The sequence below is a fragment of the Molothrus aeneus genome, chromosome 1, assembly GCF_037042795.1.
Source record: "Molothrus aeneus isolate 106 chromosome 1, BPBGC_Maene_1.0, whole genome shotgun sequence".
Taxonomy (NCBI): domain Eukaryota; kingdom Metazoa; phylum Chordata; class Aves; order Passeriformes; family Icteridae; genus Molothrus; species Molothrus aeneus.
The window spans coordinates 5,816,095-5,840,520 of NC_089646.1; the positions used below are offsets into that span (position 1 = coordinate 5,816,095).

The 24,426-nt window shown below is 40.9% G+C and overlaps 1 protein-coding gene across 2 annotated transcripts in view; it reads left to right on the forward strand.

Annotated features, from left to right (window-relative positions):
* LOC136557178 (sodium channel protein type 5 subunit alpha-like) overlaps positions 1 to 24,426 on the forward strand; it is a 177,022-nt gene that overhangs the window by 146,932 nt on the left and 5,664 nt on the right. For both annotated transcript variants that reach the window (XM_066550788.1, XM_066550798.1), the window contains exons 21-26: positions 7,006 to 7,128; positions 13,878 to 14,159; positions 20,529 to 20,582; positions 22,117 to 22,258; positions 22,715 to 22,815; positions 23,307 to 23,577. In XM_066550788.1, coding sequence (XP_066406885.1) covers positions 7,006 to 7,128; positions 13,878 to 14,159; positions 20,529 to 20,582; positions 22,117 to 22,258; positions 22,715 to 22,815; positions 23,307 to 23,577 — 973 coding nt within the window. The remainder of the gene's footprint in view (positions 1 to 7,005; positions 7,129 to 13,877; positions 14,160 to 20,528; positions 20,583 to 22,116; positions 22,259 to 22,714; positions 22,816 to 23,306; positions 23,578 to 24,426) is intronic.

A 24,426-nucleotide genomic window follows, 5' to 3' on the forward strand; every position in this document is an offset into this window, starting at 1 on the left:
TAACTTTCATGTTAATTATTAAACTTATATTGTTCTGTTGTAGACATAGATTTCAGCTAAGCATAGCCCCCTTGAATTTCCAACATAGTTTCTCATGATTCTTCTTATGATTATACAATAATTATATTTAGTTACTAAACAATCATCACATCTAACAATTATATCATTTATCATGCTGCTTACGCAGGTGCAGTGATCTGAGAAAACACAAAGCCTAACATTTTCAGAGTCTATCTTTAACATTTTCCAAGGCTCCACTATCAACAGGAGAGGCCAGGCTGGATTGAAAAGAGGCACCCACAGCAATCCAAGCACTATTTCTTCTATTTTTATTTTTTATAAAAGGCACAATTAGAGAGGGAGAGACAGGTGTTTCTGGGGCACACAAAAAGCTATTTGAAAGCACCAGGGGCCTGCATTAGCTGGAACTGCTTATTTAAATAAGTGGCCAGAGCTTTCAGCTCAGCTGCTGTGCTTCCATTCAGATGTCTTTTTTTATTTTTTTTTTCCTGCTGTTCCCTCCCCTCTAATTTGAGCAAGCAGGTTAATTTGATGAAATCCCTGGCTGCATGAAGTGTATGCTGTTGCCCATACCAGGAAGGAGGTCTCCCCTTCTCCCTGAGACAGAGACTCACCAGGGTCTCAGACGTGTGCAGCAGCAGGCATTTAGTGAAGATTCTGGTTGGTTTTAGGATTTATTTGATTATCCAAGGATGATTTTTGCTGTTGTTTAGGCAGAATTCCTTGCTTTCAGGGCTCTGCTATTAATTCACCTCAGTGGTAATCAGGGGTTAATTAAAACATGCCTGCCTTAGGATGGTGCTGCTCAGGTCTGTCTGCTTCCAGCCTGGTCCAGTGGATGCTCCCAGGTTATCTGAAATCATGTGCATGAAAAAAAAAAAAAAAAAAAAAGAGAGAGAGAGGAGCAGCCTTTTAGCAGTTTATTTATTCCAGTTTTTTCCTTGCTGTAGGAACCTCACCAGCCCTGGGTGAAGCACTGCTCCCAAACTCTGTGCCCTTGACTCCCTGTCACCCCCCATGGATGGGAGTCTGTGGAGGCTGCTAATATGATATTAAAATGTGTTCATGTAGGGAGGAACTCACTGCTGTTCTAAATGCAATCAATCCTTGGAAAAAAAAAAACCTCTATGATCTTCTAATTAAAGGCTTTTTTCCCTCCTTGTGCTGCATTACCACACTCCTTACTTTGTAATTGTTTTTCTGCCACCTTAAAATTCTGTTCTGGTGGCTTTACTGGGTTTACATTGGTTTACAACTCTGATTGCTTAGGTCACTGTCAGATAATGAAGGCACATAAAATTATTGTAGAATTTTATCTCTGTGTGTTCGTGGTGAATAATTTAAATAGTCAGACAATGCTGCACATCTGTAACTGGTGAATGACTCTGAGACCAGCATGAGCACATTGGGAATTTAACAATCCTCCAGGTACCACCTGGACACATACATAAGTCATATTTCTTACCTTAAGAATGACAGAAATTCTGCAAAATAGTGAAATTACGACAAGAAATTGGAAATTACTGAAAAAATGTTCTCTTTCCTATGCAAGACTTTGAAGTGGATTGTCAAAATTATTAAGGCTTTCAGAAATTACTCTCATCAGAGTTATATTATGTATTTATTTATATAATTTATACAGCTATCAGTGAGGCTAACCTTTCATCAGAGATTCTCCCCTGTGTTCTAGCCCTCTAAATTCACTGATTCTTCTTGATTTTGCCTGGAAACACATATGAATGTCATACAGTGGGACACTCCAGACCCCAGCTAATGCCACCAAGGCACAAAGATACCAGGAGATTGGCTTTCAAAACACCAGCCACAGGTTTGTTCACCCCCAGGGCTGGTATTTCCAGTGCCCAGTGCACCAGAATTAAAAGCTCTTATTTTTCCCTTGATCATGAGACTGAAAATGGCAACTATGAAAGCAGTGGGGCCTCATTTATCTCTCCCTTCACCCAACCCCAGGCATCTGTCATGGAAATTATTGTAAAATTTATACAGATAAACTTGTGTGTAGGTATATGTGGGGATATAGAATTATGTGGGAATATAGAAATAATGTGGGAATGTAGAAATATGTGAGGATATAGAAATACGGGTCTGTATTTATTGACACAATATTCTTATAGATAGATAAAGATCACAGATCCTTGAAGATCACCAGATAAAATATAAAAATTACCAGGTGCAGATAAAGATAAAACTATCTCTGGGCAAAGAAAGTTGGGAACAGGGGCGAAAATCTTCCCTGAATTCCAGGATCAGAGAGAGCTCCACCCTCTCTGCCTGTCTATGATAGCAAGAAGATGAATGGTTTAGGTAGGATCCACAAGGCTTTGCCAGGAGCCTGAGCTTTGCTGGCAAACTCTGCCATTGAGCTGGGCAGTAAATGCTGACTCTTTCAGGGTTTCCACTCTTTTGGGCTGGAATAAATTTTGGGAAGTGTCTGACAGTGCTGAGGCTGGGCTCTTGGCTGTGCTGAGATGATCCAGCGTCCAGATGATGGAATGCAGAAGGGAAGAGTTAATGTAGGAAAGGAATTGAATCACATCCTAGTCCATGGGGTTAGTGAGACCTGTGTCTCATTTATTCTGATTTATGAGGACCTGTCTCCCCCTCAGGGATCCTCAGTGCTGGCCAGGTTGTGCACTGGACTTCAGGTTAGGCAGAAAATTCCAGTGACAGCTCAAATATTCTGCTGAGGACTTCATGGACACCAAATGAGCAGCAAGCCAAGGGGATAAGGAACAGTCTAGACCCAACACAGGGAAACTCTTCCCTGGTTAAGTTAAAATGGAAAACTGTGAAAGCTTTAGTAAGATCTAGCAAGCTCTGGAAAGACCTCCAGGGGAAATGCTGGAGGGAAATGGGAGCTGTGATAAATCTGCTTGGTTCAGAAGTGCACAGGAGGATGAGGGATTCCACAGCTTGCCTATAACCTGCTGTGGAAAAGGTGAAGTTGAGGTGAAAGCTCAAGGTCAACAGCAAATTGGGTGTTTTATGGGAAATGGTTCCAAGCAATAGTGAATCCTTAGGATTCACTGTCTTCACCACATTACAGTGCTGCTTCAGGGGTAGGCTTTTACAAAAACCTACAAAACCCTTTGCAAACAGGTACTGAAAAGATTAGAAATGTGTGTGTGACTTATTCTGAATCTGGAGGTTACATTGACCCTAGAGGTGTTTTCTGGGTGCCAGCACATTTTTGATTCTGAGCATAGCACAAAGCAGAACTTTGGAGTAGCTCTGGGATGCATAGCCTTGCAACAGTAAAAAAAAAAATAACAGAAATAGCTGACTTCACCTTTTGTTGTGATTATGTGGGGCAGTCAGCACCAATTTTGAAAACTGCTTGATTTTTTTCCTAAAAATAACCTTCTGGGTCACTTTTAATCAAGTCCAAATGGCCAAGTCCCTGCGTTGGTAATTCTCCTATAAATAAAACTTGACAAGGATACCTTCAAAACCAACATCCAAGCATTTAAACAAGTTGTCTCCAACTCTGTTCTGACTCCAGCCTTGTAAATCATTGCCAAATATCACACAGCTTCATGACCTAATCCTCTGCAGAGATATCTAATGCTGTGTAAATCTGTGTCAGGAGGGCAACACCACCTGTGATGTGTTTCAGGGTGACATTGGTGGCTCTCAAAAGAAAATGGGAACCCTCTCAGATCCACTCCAAAGGAAATGAGAACCCACTCAGATCCAAGTCTGGTCTTGCAGAATTTGAACCAAAAACCTTCTGCCTTTGCAGAAAGGGCAGCTATGGAACACAAATCCAGGATGAAGGAGGAGTTGTGCAGATGCTCCAACCAAAGCAGTTTGAAATCCTTGATAAGATCTGACTTTCAGTCATAATGGGTGAAACTAGCAAAGAAGGGTGTTGGGTAGCCTGTATTTGATTAATTTTCAATTAAATATCTACATTCATTTTATGGATCAATTTTATATGTTAGTTAGCTTCCCTTAGTGTGTGAGTGTATGGATCTTGGTTTCTGTCCCTGAGCATACAATCATTGAGCTGTTCTTCTCATTCCTTCAGCCTTTCTGGATAGAAAACGCCAAGGCTTTGTGAGGTTAAGGCTGTTTCCAGCAAAGACAGAAATATGTGCCACAGTGCTTCTCCTATCATGTATTCTCCTTCATGCCAGTTATTTTTTAGACTTTTAAGATGACTTAATTGAGTGGCTTTAGTATATAACTGTGGTGCACATTATATACTATAATATATTAGTAATTATAATATTTAATAATATACATTATAATATTATATATGTTATATATAATATTGTATATAATATTATATATATTATATAATATATATTATATAAATCATATTGCATAATATATCATAATAATATAAATTATAATATTTAATAATATTTAATAATATAATATTTAATATAATTAAAATTACTAATATATTAGTAATTATATACTAATTACACATTTGCTTAGTGCTGTTAGACAAATCCTCAGCCCTTTACCATTATTTAGTGGGAAGAGTGAATAAAGGGAGGATTTGAACTCTTTGTTGATGCAGCTTCAGAGTACAGGATGTAAACCAGGCTGGTGAGAAACAGGGAAGGCAGAAAATGGGTGCATTAGTGAGCTGAAGGTGGTTTTTAAGTTAAACCCAGATTTTCTTCTTCAACTGTGAGCTTTGGGTGAGCAGGATTGAAATCCCATCACTCCTCCAGGTGGAAGGAGCATGTCAAACCTGTGGCACTGCTTACTTTAAAATGATTTAGGCATCATGCTCAAGTCACAGGTTCAGATCTGCTGTCCCAGAGACGGAAGCCAAGGATTGCTGGTGATTTTTACCTCCTCAGTGTCTATGAGGCCCAGGACATCAGACCTTGAGCCCAGTCTGCCTGTCTAGTGTGATGTTCTTACAGGGCACTCAGCCCCAAAAGGCAGAAGTGTTTACTGAGCCCTTTGTTCTGCCCCAGCTGCTGGGGCTGCGCACAGGAGGTGAGTCTGTGTCACACCTTGTCAACGAGTGACAAGTTCCAGGGTGACAGCCAGCCTCTGTGCCACTTAGGCATCTGCAGGAGGGGGGCTGACTGATCCTGGCAGAAACCCCAGCTCAGGCTGCGTTTCTCTGAGACCTCCTGCCCTTAGTCCCCCACATGACACAATAAAGCCATCAGCAGGTAAATAATTTAACAAATTGAGCGAGTTTTGACAAAGTGCTTAGCTGTGCAGGCAGCACTGGTGTGTAAATAAATGCATATTCAGGAGAAAAGCTGCTCCACAGGGGACACTGTCTTGGGATCTAGGGACCAGATCTTGCCTTGATTTATCCCAGACCTCGTGGGTGATGCTGGGCTGGTCAGCCAGCAGTGGGCTTCAGAGTGAAAATCACCCCATCCTAAAATTAAAAGGAAGGTTTCCCTCCCGAGCTGTCAGTGTTCAAGGAGGTGCTGGAGTTTCCTAACAGCAATTTTTTATAATGTAGAGGAATCCCTGCTTTTAGGCTTAGCTGCTATCTTGAAAATGGCAACAGCACCCACTCCTCACAGATGAGCTTTGCACACTCCCATTGGTATGAGATATCCAATACTGTGATAACTGGGGCTGTGAGAATGGTAAGTGAGAAAAAAAAATAAATTAAAAGGAAGATAAGTAATATACACCAGGCTTCTCCTTCTAAAAAGATAGTATTTTATAATGTGGTGATTGATTCTGGTTGGGTTTTTTTGGTTATTTTGGGTTTTTTTAATACATGCAAATTGGCATGATACCTACAGTGTTGGAGAGCTTTGTTTGTTTTCATTCTTTGCTCAGTAAGATTTCAGGCTGTGAACACTGATTTGAGCATGCAGAACCCTATTGCTCCATATGTTCATAATCTCCACTGCCATTCAGTTAATTCAGAATCCAATCCAGTGCCTGATACCACCCACATTTCTGACCAACTAGGGCACTACAAAAGCTCTGAGAACACGAAGAGCATGGGAACCTCTCCATGCTGCTCCCAGATTCAGGAAGTTCATTTCAAAGGAATAGTCTTGGAAAGGTGTGAACCTCAACACTGAGCACCTGCCAAATTTCCATCTCCTTTAGAGACTCCAGAAACCAGAAAAAGTGAGTAAGAGCAGAATGGAAGAGCCATGCCCATCATTCTTTTAAGGTCTGTGATATAATCATGTCTGCCAGCAATGCAGAAGACTTGTTTCTAATCACTTAGTTGAAGACTAGTGATTAAATGTAAATACCAAAATCCTTTTTCTCTGCTGGAAAGGGTTAGATGTGCTTTCTTCCAAAAAGCTCTAAAATGTAACATTTATCTGACTAATTTTTGGGTAGTGGAACATTCACACACCTTAGGGAATGCACATAAAATAGCACAGAGTGGTGGGTCTGTTATGGTGATCTTCTTCTCCTCCACTTTGTGAAGGATCATCTTCTGTGTGGATCCAATGTAATGGCTCCCATTTAAGATTTTTTTCCCCACTGTCCCAGTAACCAGCTGTTTCTTTCCAGGGAGGAAAGCCAGAAGAGAAGGAAATTATAATGAATATTTTCACCCCCTCCATGGGGGAGAGAACGATGCATCTGACTCCATCTTATCAGAAGGCTAATTAATTACTTTATTATACTATATTATTCTATATTATATTACACTAGATTACATCTAAACTGAGTCTGCCAAGCACTCAACTCTGCACACACTGCACAGAATCTCGTGACTGTCACCAACACACACCTGGCCCTGACAGGCCAAGGAACAAAACACCATCACTGTGGGTGAACAATCTCCATATTGCATTCTGCTTTGGCACAACACAGGCACAGCAAATGAGATAAGAATTGTGATTTTCCTTTCTCTGAGGTTCAGAGGATGTGAAACCCAGAAATATTCTTGGGAAGAATTGTGCCTTGCTTTTCTCTGTGACGAGAAATGGGGCGACAGGAAAATGTCGGGAGTGTTCTAACAGGTTGAATTTTCACTTTTTTGTCTCCATCCAGGTCTCTTTAATCAGCCTGGTTGCCAACACTCTTGGATACTCTGAGATGGGTCCCATCAAATCCCTGCGGACCCTGCGTGCCCTGCGGCCACTGAGAGCCTTGTCACGCTTTGAGGGGATGAGGGTAAGAGGACACAAAACATCCCTCAGAGCTCACCTTGGTGTGGATCAAAGTGTAACAGGGGATTGCTGCACGTGGCTTTGTCAGCCAAAGCAAATGAATGATGGTGCTTTATCACAGCATCAAAGAAATCCCTCCTGGGTCTTGGTTGTATCATTACATCTTTATCCTTGGGTGGATTTAGTGATAAACTAATCCTGGTGCCTAACTTGTCACACTACACCTTAAAAAAAGCAGGTTTTGGATGAGGAAGCATCTGGTTATCAGCTACCTCTCCGTTATAAGGTGTATCAGGGGAGCAGCCAAGCTAACATTTGCTCCCTGTTTTGACATGTGTTAAAATGAGAGTGATGAGAAAGTTCTTAAGGATGTTTTCACTAATAATTAAGGCAAAACTTAGAAATGCTCACCTTTGTGTGGATCAAAGTGTAACAGGATTGCTGCACATGGCTTTGTCAGCCAAAGCAAATGAATGACGGTGCTTTATCACGGCAACAAAGAAATTCCTCCTGGGTCTTGGTTGTATCATTACATTTTTATCCTTGGGGAGATTTAGTGATTTAGTGATAAACTAATCCTGGTGCCTAACTTGTCACACTACACTTTAAAAAAAAACAGCCTTTTGGGTGAAGAATCATCTGGTTACCAACTACCTCTCCATTATAAGGTGTATCAGGGGAGCAGCCGAGCTAAAGTTTGCTCCCTGTTTTGACATGTGTTAAAATGAGAGAGATGAGAAAGTTCTTAAGGATGTTTTCACTAATAATTAAAGCAAAAATTAGAAATGCTAAAGATAGGGAAAGCAAATGAATGAATGATTTTTTTTTCCTTTGAACAGATTGCAGTTTTAATCAAGAATGTTGGGATTAACATTAAAATCATGCAGCTTGTGCTTGTTGCTCCATCTTGTGCATCCATCTCTTTCTTTTCTGCATTCCTTTGCCACTGTGGCTATATTCCCACAGCATACCTGTTTATTTGTTGAGCCTACCTGCTAACAAGAACCAATTATTGTTTAGATAAGCACTTTATTTAATTCCTCACACCATGCATGATATGCAGGTGGTGACAGCTGTGTTCTTACTGCTAACCCTGCAGATTGCATAGCAAGGTAAAGCAAATCTGTGACAAAATTCTGTGTCAAATTATATCAGTGATCCCAAATCTCTCTGCTAGACCAAGGAAAATGCTACATATTTCACAGTGATGTATATTCAGGGTAAAGCTTTCCTGCAGACAAAATTTTGGTCTGAATCATCAGTGACTAAATGTGTATTTCATGCACTGATCTCCCAGCAATGAATTATTCTCATTGCAATGCTCTCACAGCAAGAGACTGAAGGCTGGAGGACCTAACAACTGAGATGAGCCAGGAAATATCACCACATAGCAGTGTAGGAAAACCCCACATCCATTCTTTTCCTCTTCTGTGGATGACCAGATTTGGCAATATAACACTTTGCTCCAAAGATTTTGTGATTAGCTAAATCGTATTATTTTTGTGGATGAAGATGAGGCAAGTATTGTTGCAGACCACCTCTGTGTTGGTACTAGGACAAAAAGATTCAAAAGGCTCTGTTTATCCAGGCACCCAAACCTGAATTGCTCACAATCTTTCCAGCAGTCAGGCAATATTGCAGGTAATTGACCAAATAACACAAAACCAAAGTGCAAAGACTCAAAGTGAGGTTGCACTACTGACAATAATTAAAGCTCTCACTCCTGTCATTTGATGACCTCACTAAGTCTTTATTAAACATTCACAGATGGAACTATTTCAGCATTCAGTATTAGCAAAAGCAGGAGTTGAACTACCAGAGTGATTTGGGCACAGATTCTCTCAAATCAGTTTAGACTTGGCTTAGGTTTAGCTTTTACTGGTGGATTTACAAGCCCAAGCAAAGGGCTGAAGGTTTAGCTTTTACTGGTGGATTTGTACTGAAGGTTTAGCTTTTACTGGTGGATTTACAAGCCCAAGCAAAACTCAGTGTGTTCTAAGCTGACATACAATTGTTTGCTCATGATTTCACATCAGTTTAACTAAATTGGATTCAAACCTGAATAGCAGTGGGGAAATGAGCCAAAAACATCAGAAAAGCATTAGTAGAATAGAGAAAAAGTAACATGAAAATTCCTCATTTTTCTCTGAGAATAGCAAGAGGCTGGCTTGATGAAGATTTTAACGTGGATCAGCCCAGCAAATTTCCTTCCCTGACTCAATATCCCCTTTTCTTTCCTGTACCATGGCTGCAGTTGAAACATATTCAGTCATTCTGAGCTATCAGAGGTGGTGAATTAGCTTGTAAACCATGATAAAGTATAATTGAGAATACGTGCTATTGGAAAAGCAAATCATTTTAGTTTTAGTTTGTCTAACCACACTTAACAAGACTAGGGACAGTTAGACCTTTCATTATTAGGAGTTCATATGCTCCAAAATGCACAGGAAAATTGCCAGCACAGGGATGGATTAAATAATGATAATGTTGAGAAGCAAACACTGACAGTGAGAAAATCATTAATAGTTTGTTCTATTATAATGCCTCTTTCTTGAATAACTGAAACATCTCTGAAGGGCTAGAACAGGAGCAAGAAAGTTCTCATTTACTGCAGTAAGAGACTAATTTTACCCATAGTGTTGTGCCTGAATTTTGGAAGCAACTTTTCCTGAGACAAAGGCACAGACCAGCACTTGGGTGGCCAAGAGAATCTGTTGCCATCAGACCTCAATTCTTTCCCTGTCTTCAGACAGTCCAGTGCAAGTTTGACACAAGCCTCAGCAGCTCCTGTGCCATGAGAGGTCTGCAAAACAAGGGTGAACTGGTGCCATCCTGCCCCTCAATCCTCAGAGAAAGACCCCAGAAAGACCAGGATCCCACCTGACAGAGGCTTTACACTCATGAGCCCAGAATAAAGAACCTTAGATCTGCCTGTCCCAAATAATGACATCTCTTATGTCTCCCCATTTGCTGTCCATCAGGGAATTGTTTCAGAGGTGGCACTTCCCTGCAAGGGAGGTTATTTTAGAAGGATGTATTTACAGTGTTTTAGGCAGTATTTTAGAAGGATGAAAGGGATGATGAGAGACCATTTAATGTGAAAATGATACTGGGCAAAGTCATGGTGAGACTGCTGCAAGATGTATGCAGGAAAGAAACAGCATAATTAATGCTAGTTAGCATGATTTCATGGGAATAGCTCTTGTAAAACTGATATGGGCCTTTGATTTGATTACAAATTATGCTGATGACAGTAACTGTGCTGATACAGAATCCTTGGATTTCAGAGAGGAATCTGATACCATGAGATATTGTGATGCAAACACGAGCTTTGTACCAAGACAAGTAAACACATTTTAAAATGGGTGATGGATCCCCAAAAGTAATTGTAAGCAGTGACCACCCTGTAAATTTGGTGATGAGCATCTCAGGGTGAGGAATTGTTCAGAATGAGAACTGTCTTTAATCTGTACTTTACCAGCATTTGGAAGAAAATATAAAATATTTGCTGACAGCACTCAAAATCAGTGTAAGTGAAATTACAGATAAGGGAATTATGCTGGCTGATCTGGATCACAGTGAAAAATAGATCTGTTGTACAACACACATTTTAATGAACCCACATACATTGGCTACCTCAGGAGGAGGAAGGTAGGTCACTCTGGGGGATGTTTCTTGGAAAACAGCAGCTGAGGAGGACACAGGGATCAGGATGACTGTTCAGCAGGACACAGGCTTTGGGGCCAGTCTGACCAATGAGGTGACTGCCAGAATCCCAGAATATGCAGGGGAATAACCCAGGAAACAGAGGGACAGTGCAGTGCTTCAACACTGGAATTCCATGAAAGTGCTGGAAAGGGTGAATTAAAAACGGGAAAGTCTCTGCAGGGAACTATGAGTGTGATTAAAAATCTGAAAGAAACATGATAGCTACAAGGAAGCTCTGATTTTTTAATTACCCAGAGAAATGTGCAGTGGTAACTCCCCCCCCCCCCCCCCCCAGTGAAGATGGGAATGATAGAAGACATCTGAGAGCAGATGCCTCAAGTTCAACAAATTCCACCCAAAAATGCAGCAACTGTTTCTAAAACTGAGGACAAAGGGCACCAGGATTAGATTATCTAATAATACATTCTTTCCTCCATTATTTGACATCATGACACTGTAAATTAGATGTCTTTGCAAAAGCTGTGCCTGAGCTTCACTGGGAGTTTTAGTCTGGGCCTGAAATCACTGGGGGGAGTCTGATGGGCTCTATCAGAGCAAAGGGGGATTAACTCATCATGCAAGTCTATTTCTGGATTAAAAATCTGAATCTGCTTTGGTTGAGGAGGTGGCCTGTGGGATCAGGGGAGCTGGGGACCAAACACAGGTTATATAGATTGCACCACTCTGAGTTAGGGCAGAGGGTGGCTCAGTTTCCAGGATGTCCCCAGAGAAGTCACCTGGAAGGTGGGTTCACCTGTAAAGGTACTGATGGAAACCAACAAATATGAAACCTTTTCTTACACATGGATTTATGTGCTGCTATTCCAAAGTGCAGCAGAAATTCCTCCTTTTCCATGGCAAGATGTGCAACTTTTAATATGAATTTATGATAATCACCTGCCTTTATGTATCCAGGTCTTCCTCTTACTTGTCTCAGTGCAAAATGAGAATACTTCCACCGGAACAAATGGCATCACCCTGGTGTAAGAGCAGAAGCAGTGAGGGAAGAATGAACCCCCCGTGTTAATAATTAATTCAGAGAGGTGCTGCAGGATTTTCTGCAGCCTCATGCCTTGTTTTGTTATCTACAGGCCATTGAACATAACTCAGCAGAAGGGAAAAAGCAGGATGTGGGCATGGCCATCACTTGTCCTGCTGAAACCTGGGTTCAGCAGCACATGTAACACAAATGCATGTGGTTTTTGCTGGCATGGGTTAAAAATGAAGAAAAATATTGTTGTGCTGAGAAGCAAATGAAAACTTCTTTGACAAGAGCCAAGGCTATATCCAAACAAGCCCTTGATTTGGAAATTATTTGGCATTTTGGTTAACACGGTAAATTTGGTCTAAAAATGATGAGGTTAGAAATTGATTGACGTCCAAAACTGAAAGATAAAATTAGCAAACAAACAAAACAAAAAAACCCCCAAGAAAAGTCATCAGGAATGGGCCTATACAGAAAAAACAAAACAAAACAATTGGTCAAACAGCTTTTCCTGTGTGAAAATCAGCTTCATTCATAAATGCACAAAATATAAATCTGAGTTTTGGAAGATCTACATAATTTTGTATTGTGTGCTGTAGAGGAAGCTGCTGCTATACATGCATGAAAACCATTTCACTCCTCTGGGTATTTTTCTTCCACAGCAATGCAAAAATGATGGAGAAGGGAATGTTATGTTATTAGCTTGTCAGAAAATTGGACACTAACACAAGAGAAAAGAAGAGCTGACATTTCCCATAATCGCATCCACCAATTGAATAAAGTTTAATTTTTATGGATCAATATCACCTTGTCTCAGTTTCAGAAATGTAGATGGAGAAGAAGAAGAGCTGAGTGCCCTCCTATCAGATTTTAATCTCCAAAGCATGAGACAGAGATGGAGAGAAATTCTTGTTGTGGGGCTGGTTGTCTGCAGCCATCTGGGAGGCAGCATTGCCTGGACCATGCAAAGGCAGCATCTCCAAAGGCTGTGAGCATGGAGAAACCTGGTTGGCATAGGAAAGGGGAAAGCTACACTTTGTGACAGAGTTCTTCCCTCAGGAACTGTCTTGCATGGTGTGAGTCTTGGAATTTCCCATGCAGGATTGGGAACTGGGACCCTTCCAGCTCAGGATATTCTGTGATTGATTCTTTAGTGATCTTCTCTGATTTTTAAGTGTTTTTAAGGTTTGATGTGCACAGATGCCTTAACCACCTTAAACCCCAGCAGCTCTCAAAACAGCAAATGATGTGCACCTTGCCTCTGTGATGTGGTGGTATCACAGCACTGCATTCAAACCTGGCTGTGGAGGGTCTGTAGATGGTCTGAGCTTTGTGGTTTTTTGCTTGACTTCAGCGTGGTGTCCATTTCCAGTGCCATCATTCACACACCTTGAAAGCACCTTCTGCTTTTTGTTGCAATGTATGATTTTATGCAGGGGCTTACAGCCCTGCCTGGGTTAATGTGTAGGAATTTTACAGCATGACACAGGAAAAAAAAAAGTTTTGTTAAATTAGAATGATTTTGCTCATTTAATCATGCATACTGATCAGATAGGGGAAGCTGGCTTAGTACAGTATGTCTCAATCTGTTATTATTTAATTAAGCAAAATTTATCACAGCCATAGTTCACAACCCACTGGCTACAGAGGCCTGAGTGGATTTAAAGACTTCAGAAATCTTTTTTCCTCTATTTTGAGTCACTGTAGAGCACCCCAGCCATTTCCAATTAATCACATTATTATTTTAGTTTGACTGAAGTGTACTATCCAGAAAGATTTGAGAGGTCAAGATGACTTCTGAATTCAGAGATTACTCTTGAAAAAGCATCAACCCTAGGGTGGGATGCCAACAGATTCCTTCTTTGATCACCAAAAGGAAAAAAATAGTCATGTTTGAAGCCTTTAGAGGTGGTCTGGCTCCTTAGGTAGTGTCAGTGCTTATCCCCCTGTCACCATGTGAGGGTTCAGGCTCATTAATCAAGGGTGCACAGCAGCTTGTTAATGAGTGTCCATACAAGTGCTGACATTAATTCTGTTTTCCCTTTCCTGTTTCCCCCTAGGTGGTGGTCAATGCCCTTGTGGGAGCCATCCCCTCCATCATGAATGTTCTGCTCGTCTGCCTCATCTTCTGGCTCATCTTCAGCATCATGGGAGTGAACCTCTTTGCTGGGAAGTTTGGGAAGTGCATTAATAAGACAGAAGGAGATATGCCTTTGGACTCTAAAATTATTAACAACATGAGTGACTGCATCCTTTACAACGTGTCAGGCACATTTTACTGGACAAAAGTTAAAGTTAACTTTGATAATGTTGGTGCTGGGTACCTGGCTCTGCTGCAAGTGGTAAGTGTGACCCCCAGAAACTCATGGGCAGATGTTGCTGGTTCTCACTGAAACCATCAGTTCCAAAGCTCAGGTTAACCTCTGGGCTGTTCTGGGTTTCTCAGGATAATAACTTTTCTCAAGTGTAAATAAATCACATTTTGCCTATTAACTTGGCCTAGAGATATTATGGCAGTTATGGCTTTAATTTGGGTTTCTGCTGCTGTGTCAATAATACAGTTCTCTCAGAGGTGATTGGACTATTGAGGTGAATTAAATATCATTTTGTCAATATTGTAATCCAGAGCAAAGTTCACTTCCAGAAGTGAATTTTGCTCACTATGAAATCTATGATACAGGAAGGACTGTCCATGCAGACAGGATGTACTGGCCCTCCTGAACAGCCTGGGATTTCACTATATTCTGCTGGGGAAAAAATTAATTTCTATTGCCTTCAGTTTCCCAGCTGAAGTTACTGCATGAAGCTGTAGTCTTAATTTGTGTCCCTCTGTTCACTTTCCATTGTTGAGAAGGACACTGGTGCATCTCAGTCTGGTTCCTCACCTTGTGTCCACCTGCTAAAATAATGATTCAGATTGAATTTAACTATTGGTCATGGTGGGGATCAGGTTGCTGACCACCCCCAGCCCAGCCTCTCTGGGAAGGTGGCAAGGGCATAGCAGAAAAGAGACTGCTGAGGTTCAAAGATGATGGCAGTATTTGAGCTATAAAAGCAAAAGGAAGCCACTTCTACAACCTTTCCCACCATCACATGTAAAATATAGATAAATGGGTTGTATGCACTGAGATTCACAGTGTTTTGACACAGGACAACCTAACAGAAAGAACTACAGGGGACTCCACCTTGTCCAGTCCCTGCTGCTGGACTGCTGAGTGATTTCAGACAAATTGTTTTGTGTTTCAATTCCACAGGGCCCTCACATAAAGTGGTGGTTATGATGCTTATTCCAATTGTTCCTAATCTGGAGCCAAATGATGGCAGGTGCTGGATGTGCACTTGGAGCATTTGCTCATTGCAATTTTTGCATGCAGAGTTAAATAAGCTCCTTGCTACATTTTTGGGCAGGGAGGTTTATTTCTTGAAACACCTGTGATGGCATCCCTCAATTCTGGGATAAAAAAAATTATGTGCTGGGAGATCAATTCATTTGTCACCCACAGAATCCACCCTTTGCAACACATCAGGGCACTGCCTTCAGCCCCCTCCTGCCCTTCCAAAGGGGCACAGGCATCCCACAGGTCCCCATCAGATCTGCCAGCCCTTCTCCTTCCCAGGAAGTGAGTTTGTTTTTCCCAGATCTGCTTTTCTCTGTCACAGAGGCATGGAACAGCTCCATGAAACAATTTTCCTTTCTGGTAGAAATCCTTGTGTGCAGTTCCTGGTACACAAACACTTGAGTTTGAGATCTTCTGGTCAGTGTCCATTGAGTTTTTCTTTCACACCCTCTGGAAAGCAGAAACTTTGGAATGGGCACAACCACTTTTGATTCTTTCCATGACACAAACTTGCTGAGAGTGAGAGCTTTTATCTGTTGCATGTAATTATGATATTCAGCTCAGCCATGCAGGGTAGATTATTTCACTTTGAACGCCTTTAATTAGATTTTCTGTTCCAAACAGTGTTTTCTTTGTCTTTCATTTAAACATCCAATGTAGAGGAGCAAGAATTTCCAGGTTTAAAATACTGTGCCTTATCTGAAGTTTCTTAATTCTTCTGATTACATAACAATTGTCTACTTTTTGGGGGGGAAAAACTCCATCAGAGAGATAGCTCTTCCTTCACCATTTCTTTTATAAGAATCAAGCTCCAGTTTTCTGAAAATCTTCAGCTGTTCATAAGTTGGCATTTCCTAAGGAATATCCTGAAGTAGTTGCTTCTGTTGGGATCAGTGGTGGCAGAAGAAACATAACTGGTTGTAAGGTGGATCTCAACATACATTGGAAGAGAATGGGCAAGTACTGCTCTTTTCCAGTTGAAAATGGGAAAATGGTTTCTTTCAAACCTGTGATCCTATATTGGGTAGGAAAGAAATAGATCTTTTAGTTGCAAAAGAAGTCTTATAAACCTAGGCCTGGTCAGGCTGAACAAACTGGTTTTAGCAAGAAATCAGGTAGGATTTCCATGACAGGTGGCAGCTCCTTCTTCACAGAGGAAGAGCAGGAGCCAGTTTCCATCAGGGGATTGATTTTGGCTTTAATCCTGCACCTGGAGCTCTTATATCTGCTGCTGACCACAGGCAGTAAAGTGAAAAGGTGCCACACACAGAGAAGGGGCCCAAACATCTGGATGTCCTTTGCCAGGAGTGTCTGTGACAGGTGCCCCTTGCCAAATATTCCCCATAAGGGCTCACATTTCATGGGCAAACCCTCGTGGGAAATGCAGGGGCTCAGCTGACAGCCCAGCTCCCCTGGAGAGTCAGACACCTCTGTGCATCCCTGTGCACAGCAGGGCCAGGAGGAGATCAGCATTTGGGTTACAACCTGCCAGGATCCCAAACACGAGCGTTTGGCTGCTGCCGTTTTCAACTGCCACAGCACGGATCTGAGTGGCTCTGAAGTTCCTTTGGAATGCCTGCAAATCCAAATGGAAATGGGGAAAACAAATCTGCTTGATGTTCTGCCTTCTTCAGCAGCATATTTGAAAGAAATGAAAGTTTTTACTGTGGAAGGTTTAGTGCATGAGTCTTCCCAGAGGAAAGTTTTCTGCATGAAATTTGCCCCAGATATCTTCTGCTCTTTCCCTACCTTGACTGGGATCCATTGTGGTGTCCTGAAGTTGCCACTTTGGGTTAATGAGTCTGAGAAAATTCATGCAAAGTGTCAAGCTCCTCCAACTAAAAGCAGGCTGTCCCAAACCAGGTTAGTAAAATAACAGAGGTAACTGCTCTGCTCAGCCTACAAGCAAGAGGAATGCTTCACTCATGGGGAGGGCAAGATCTTTGTCATCACAGCTTTTTGACTTGCAAGAAGGGTGATTCCCTTTCCTGGTGATTTAACACTCCTAAAACCCTAATCTAGCAGGAAAAATGTCTTGCTACAACCCAGTGCTTCAGGAATAGTTTTTCTGTATTCCAAACTTCGTTAAAGTATCAAAGCACCTGTGTTCTATAAATCTGTATTTGAACTGATCAAAGAAATATCTTAAATTTCCAGTAACAGTTTTGCATTTTCCTTGCATAATCCCATGCTTCCATCCTGTGATCACCTCTGCATATTTTTTTGCAATGTATTTTGAAATTTCAGCCATCTACTGAAGAATACCCAGGAAAAAAGTGGTCCTTCATGCAGCATCTGGCTTGTTTGGAAAAGTTCCTCTCAGAATGGACTTAGATTGACTATATCCCACTTATATTTGAATTTGTCCCATTAACTCTGTCACTTTGGGACTCCAGATGAGGACTGGGGAGATTAAAGCACTTCTAGACCAGCAGAGCAAGCAGGAGCTGCAGAGTTAAAGCAATCCCTCATGTCAGGTTTGAAGTCCTGACTGAGCCCATAAATCAGACACAAAATGGTCATGAGGCAGAGTTGTGTGTCTAAAGTTACTGCATTACACCATCTCTTGCACTTCTGTGGACTGCAATGCCTGATTTTACTGTCACTGTGGATGCAGAATGTGCAAAAGAATCTCTGGTTTAGCTTTCAGAAATTTCTCTCATCAACAGTAATGCCCAAGGAAACATTTCAGCAGTGTGAAGGCCAGTGTTTCAGCCACAAAAAGCAGACATTTTTATTGAACAACTTCCTTTCCTGGGGGGAAAAAAATTAAAGAGAAAGAGAAAGGGAAAGAGAAAAGGAAAGGGAAAGGGAAAGAGAAAGAGGAAGAGAAAGAGAAAGAAAAAGATGAAAAAGAAAAAAAAAGAAAAAGAGAAAGAAAAGGAGAAAAAAAAAGAAAAAGAAAAAGATGAAAAAGAGAAAGAAAAAGAGAAAAAAAGAAAAGAAAAAGAAAAAGAAAAAAAAGAAAAAGAAAACGAAAAAGAAAACGAAAAAGAAAAAGAAAAAGAGAAAGAAAAAGAGAAAAAAAGAAAAAGAAAAAGAAAAAGAGGAAAAGAAAAAGGAAAAAAAAAAAGAAGAAAAAGAGAAAGAAAAAAGAGAAGTAAATTCCAGAAGCTTACAGATTTAAAGACTTGCTTTACTTCAAGGCACCATTTGGTTTGGGAGCAGCCAGTGCCATCCCACCTTTCCCCCTCCCCACTAATTTGCTGCATTGCAGCTCTAACCAGCAGTGAAATAACGAAATGTAATCCCATCCCAGGATGAGTTTATCAGTAGATAATCTCATCACATGACAGTTTCAGTAGAAAATGGTGCTTCTCTGGATAGCTTCCAGGCAGGATAATATCACAAACACTCAAACACAGATTTTGTCACTTCCTTATCCAGAGTGTAAGTGGTTACTAATTCCAGATAAATAATTTCTTTTCTCAGTGTTATATTTCTTTCATTCTCGGTATCTTTTACCCTCTGCAGGTGAAGTGTCCTGGGAAGCTTTCCAGATGTCCCACAGATTTTTAATTCTCTTGCTTCTCGACAACTAGGGGAAACAGAAAATCACAGCAGTTCATTCTCTTAATATTTATTTTTGTCAGATCACTTCATCATCCTTTATCACTGCAAACCCCTGTGCTTTGCAGGAGAGTTGCTGGAGTCTGTGGTACACACTGAGGGGTAAAATAGCTGCTCAAGAGAAAAGATTTCCTCCCAAGTGGGAGAAAAGTACAGGCTAAGATCCAATCATTTTGTGCCACAGGGAAAGGATTTCATGTTTCACCCCAGCCTTCCTTCCTGAGCAGCACTTGGAGCTGAAAGCTCTAATGGCAGCAGAAAGTCTTTCATCAGATTAGAAAGAGAATGGCAAAGAAAGAAAAATACTAGGATATTTAGGGAGTGTCAGCATGACAGGTTCAAATAATTATTTGAATAAAAATCCTGATTGTTCCTGTAGATACTTCATCTAAAGTGATTTTTAACACACAGCACCACGGAAGAGATTTTCCAAAGGGTTCTGATTTGGGTGACTGGGTTAATCTCTTTCAGGCAGTAGATAAGAATGGGTGCAACCTTTCAAACACTATTTTATGTATACTTTTGTGAGAAATATCACTGATCTCTTGTACATTTTCCTTTGGCTTAGTAGCATTCAGAAGGAATTGGGCAGGCAGCATTACCTCCAGGATTTAATATAATAATAGAGAGTTTATTAAATATAATAATAGAGAGTTCTAAAGCCACTGAATGTGCCCACCTCAGCCCAGCTGCCTGGGTTTCTCTTGGTTACCTCTGGCCAAATTCCTACTGGAATTTTCTGGAACTGTATGCCTACACAATAGGACAAAATTCAACTTAAGTATCAGTAGGATGTAAAAAAATATTGGGCGTGGGTCTTACATGTATGACAGTGTAAATCTGATGAAATGAATCAATCTAAAAATGCCTCATTATCTGCTCCCTCTGACTCAGGTCAGGGTAGGTCTAAATAGGTCAAAAGTCAAATGAGAAACAGCTCAGGAGAGCCCAAATGAAGTCAGGGGGGCTTAGGGCAGAGTCAGACCTAATGCCAGGTGTGCTTGGCATCAGCCTGTGCCTAATAAGAGGCAAATATTGGGATCAAAGAGTCATGGGTTTGCTAGAGAATAGTAAAAAATCATTTCCCTGTGTTCCTCCTAGGAATGCTGTCACTGCATTGAACATCCCAATAAGAGACACTGACTTCTGTGGAATCTTTTCTTCTTTAAACAATTATTTAAAAAAACATATTAAAACTACCGACTTCATAAAGCTTAATAAAAAGAAAATCTGAACAGTAAAGCAGATTGATTTTCCAGGGCCAGGCTCACAGCAGGTGTTGATTGCCTTTGCCTCTTTCAAGTCAGCTGTGATTTATGCAACTCCCTGGGGTTTAATATTGTTGTGATTTGCCCTGGTTTAGAAGAGGGCAGAATCCAAGCAGGATGTGGATGGGATCCATCTCACCTGTGCAAGGCTTGTGCAAGACAATATCCTTTAATGTTATGTGTAGCCATATCTCTTCGTTACTTGAAAATTTTCAGGTCAAAACTTCCAAAGATTTAATTGTTATGTTTTCTTTCCTTCTTAAAATCTCTACTAAAAACCTTTCCTTTATCCCTGCAAGTGCAGAAAGTCAAAAAACAGAAATGAGAAAATCCAGGAGAAAAGCATGCTGGAATTAATTTAAATATCTAAATGAGCATAAAGTCAAGGACACATGTTAGATTGCAAGGCAGGCAATGTATTAATTGTGAAGTACATGCTCAACATTGCATTTTGAAAGTTCATCATGGAGATTATATAATTTCAGGGTGAACTTGTTTAATATGCTTATGTCTTATGTGGGATTTTTTTTTCCAGGCCACATTTAAAGGCTGGATGGATATTATGTATGCAGCAGTGGATTCAAGAGAGGTAAGTCTCTGCAAGGAAATTAATAATTTCCTGTTCTATTGCCTTTTGCAGCACTGATGGTGCTTAACAACAAACACAACAAAATTAAATACATGCAGGGTGCCAGTCCCTGTCTTACTCCGGCTGGGACATTGCAGACCCTCATTGTTGGTGGCTGTACTGGAGCATGATGACCCTGAAATTAAAGTAAATGTGGCCCTTACTCCTACAAAACTGATTTATCTATTCCTGCTGCACAACTCCCAGCCCACAGAGGCACCTCAAGAATTAGTTTGAGTCCATCAAAGACTTAAATTGCTCTCTATATTTCTTCCCCTCTCCCTGTTTATTGCCTTATTTTCCAACTTCTGCTGATAACATGTCCTTAAAAGTGCTGTGTTTAGATTTAATTGCCCTGTGAGACAAATGTTTAACCCTCCCTACACCTTCACTTTGAGCAAGTGTCTTTTCTGCAGCCAGCAGCTCCTCTGGAGGAGTGTGGGGAAGCTCCTGGCAGACAAAGAGGGTGATGTGAACTTCCAGCTCTGCCTGGGATGCGCTGGTGACTGGTGGCAGCTCAGCTCTCACCTGCATCCTGTTCAGCTTTCAGCTTTCCATAAAAGCAAACAAACAAAAAAAGCATTTCCCTTGCTACACCATGTGTGGTTTTTTTATCTTTTTATTGAAAGATCTACAGTATTCTTTCCTGCTTTTAATTGTATGAGAGTAACAAGTTTACACTTACAGTGTACACTTTGAGGCAGCTCTCTGGTACTAGGAATTTAAAAGGCTGAATTTAGGGCAAAAGTTGAGGCCTAAGGGGAGGAATAAGGGGTGGAAAAACTTCATGGCACCGCAGGAGCAGAGAACTATCCTTGCATAATATAGCTCATGGTGGTGATTTGTTCTGGTACTACCTGTGCACAGGTATCCTCCCTGCTGCTGAATGAAACTCATGGATTACCCACAAGAAAATATGGCATTTAGGGAATGCACCTTATTCAGATACCAGGAGCTGATGGGGCAAATCTGAGCATTGTCACCAAACATGGAAGAGGTGACTTGAGGTTATCAGACTCAAATCACTTCTTTCTCACTTCTTCAGCAATAGACCTTATTCCATTCCACTCCTCACTAAAAAAAAATTGCACTTAAAAATGCAGTGTTTTTCATTAGGATTCAATTATACTGCAATCATACTTCTGTTTTATTGTAAGTACCATCAGTTCATGCAGGCATTAGGATAATCAGAAAATGGGTTCTTTTCCTCTTCTGTGTTCAGACTGAGAGCATTTGGTAGGATTTATTCTGGAGTTGCACTTTCTGGAGCAGTGTGATTGCTGTGACACTGTTGTGAAGTGTTGCTGAAATGACTGTGGCATTGCAGATATCAGTGGTAAACTTCAGAGGAGAGCTGACTGCTCACAGCACTTACAGTATTTTTCTCATGTTTCATAACTTTTATTTCCAATGGACAGCTTTGTTTTGACTACATCAATATTCTGATGTGTGCAGAGGTGGTGCCATTTTCACACTCTCCCTTTTCCCTTTGCAGTGCGAGGAGCAGCCTGAATGGGAATGTAATTTATACATGTACCTTTACTTTGTGATTTTCATCATCTTCGGGTCTTTCTTCACATTGAACCTCTTCATTGGTGTCATCATTGACAATTTTAACCAACAAAAGAAAAAGATAAGTAGTGCATATGCTACACATCATCCTGTGACTGCTGCAGGGACCAAGGCCAGGGGCAGGTTTATCAGCAATGGCTTTGCCACAGCAGCCTTGACATCAGCAGTGGCAGAGCATCTGCAGAAAGCACCTTCAGGACTTCTACAAAGGCTCAGCTGTAGCAGTCCCTGGTGTCCCTAGAGCATGAGCATCCTGAAAATATAGGGTGGGGGACTCTATTCCCCACAGAATGCAGCAAAGCAGCTCAGGCAGAGGGGATCTCTGGCACAAAATTTGACACAGGAACACAGACCAGCCTGGTGTCCTCCATGCACCAACACCACTGTCCCTCTGAGCAGTCCAACCTGATGAAAGCTACATTAAAAGGGAAATGAAATAGGAGAGGATTCACCCTTTGGAAGGGGGCAGAGGCAAGCTCTCTTCATTAAAGGTAATAGTGTTGTTCTCATCCTATACTTAGGTGGCCAGGACATCTTCATGACAGAAGAACAGAAAAAATATTATAATGCAATGAAAAAGCTGGGATCTAAGAAACCTCAAAAGCCAATCCCAAGGCCATTGGTAAGAGCAGCATAATTCAGTTGAACATTGTGTAATAGTTGAACGTTTATTTACTAGAATTAGCACCATTCCACTCTCCAGCATAGGAAGATTTATTGCTCCCAGATGAAAGGCACTTACTAATTATTTGTTTTGATTTTGGATGATATTTACAAGTCCAGTGACCTGTGGTACAAAATTCCCTCTTCTGCAGCATTGACTAACATTGCAATTTACATGTGCCTTTTACATATGCCAGTGGCCACCTGCCTGCACTGAATAAATTCATGGCCACAGTCCAGTGTCTTGTTTACAGTAGTTTCAAAAAGCATTAGGAGCAAATGGGTTTGAAAACTCCATCAAACAAATATTCATCATCATTTTTAAGTTTATGAAGTTCCAACCAGATGCAATATAATCTCTGTTTTCCTCTACTTTCTGATCAATCAGGAGACAATTATACCATTTTTACATGGCTCAGATTTCCCCACTAAACCTTTTCTTTCCCCCAGAACAAATACCAAGGTTTTATTTTCGATGTCGTCTCAAAACAAGCCTTCGACGTCTCCATCATGATTCTCATCTGCCTTAACATGGTTACCATGATGGTGGAAACAGATGACCAAAGTCAAGAAAAAGTGAACATCCTCCACAAAATCAACATGCTTTTTGTTGCCATCTTCACTGGGGAGTGCATCTTCAAAATGCTGGCTCTGCGACACTACTACTTCACCAACGGCTGGAACATTTTTGACTTTGTGGTTGTGATTCTGTCCATTGTAGGTAGGTGACCCTGGATTCTTACCCAGACTCCAAGGTTAGAAAGGTAGATGTAAAATTATTCGGCAAAATTAATTTTGTGCAATAATATATGCTTTCAACTCAGAGAATTGAATCCTAAACACAATTTTAATATGTAATTATAACTAGCATACTACTGCCTAACAAAGACTGGTTTGATCAGAAAAAATAGGTTTATCAAACTCTACATTTAATGATTCATGGTGATAAAACATGAACTGCCTGCTACATACACTTAACACCAGATCTGCATGACCAATGACAGAGAAATAAAAAAGCCACATGAAAGTGGCACACATGGATTGATATTGCTTTACTAATTTTTTTTTACTACAAAAGTTTGAAATAGTCCTTCAGGGCAGGTTTGGGCAGTGCACTGAATCTAACTTTTCTCAGCCTTGTTACTAGAGTTCTGTACCCTCATACATCCAGGGTATGAAACAGAAAGACACAGTTTTATTGTTAACTTGTGCCATTTGCTGTTCTGGAGATATTTTTAGATGCTAAAGAAGTGCAGGTCAAATGAATCCAAAATCCTACCATAAGAGTTTTCTCTAAAGCTGGAAGTAGCAGCAGCTGGAAGGTGATCAACTGATCCAGTGAGCAGAAGGAGCTAAGAAATTCAACTCTTCTGGAAAAAAAATTTCCATTTTGAGGGAGGGAGTAGGTGAATGAAAAAGTGGTAGGAAAACATCAGCTGATGCTCTTGCTGCTCTGAACACCCTTAGTGGACTGGGGAAGCTGCAAGATCCCAGTGCAGATCTCCGGTGCTCAGACACTCACTTGTACTTTGGGGGCATTGAACAGCCTGGATATCACAGGTTTGGGTCA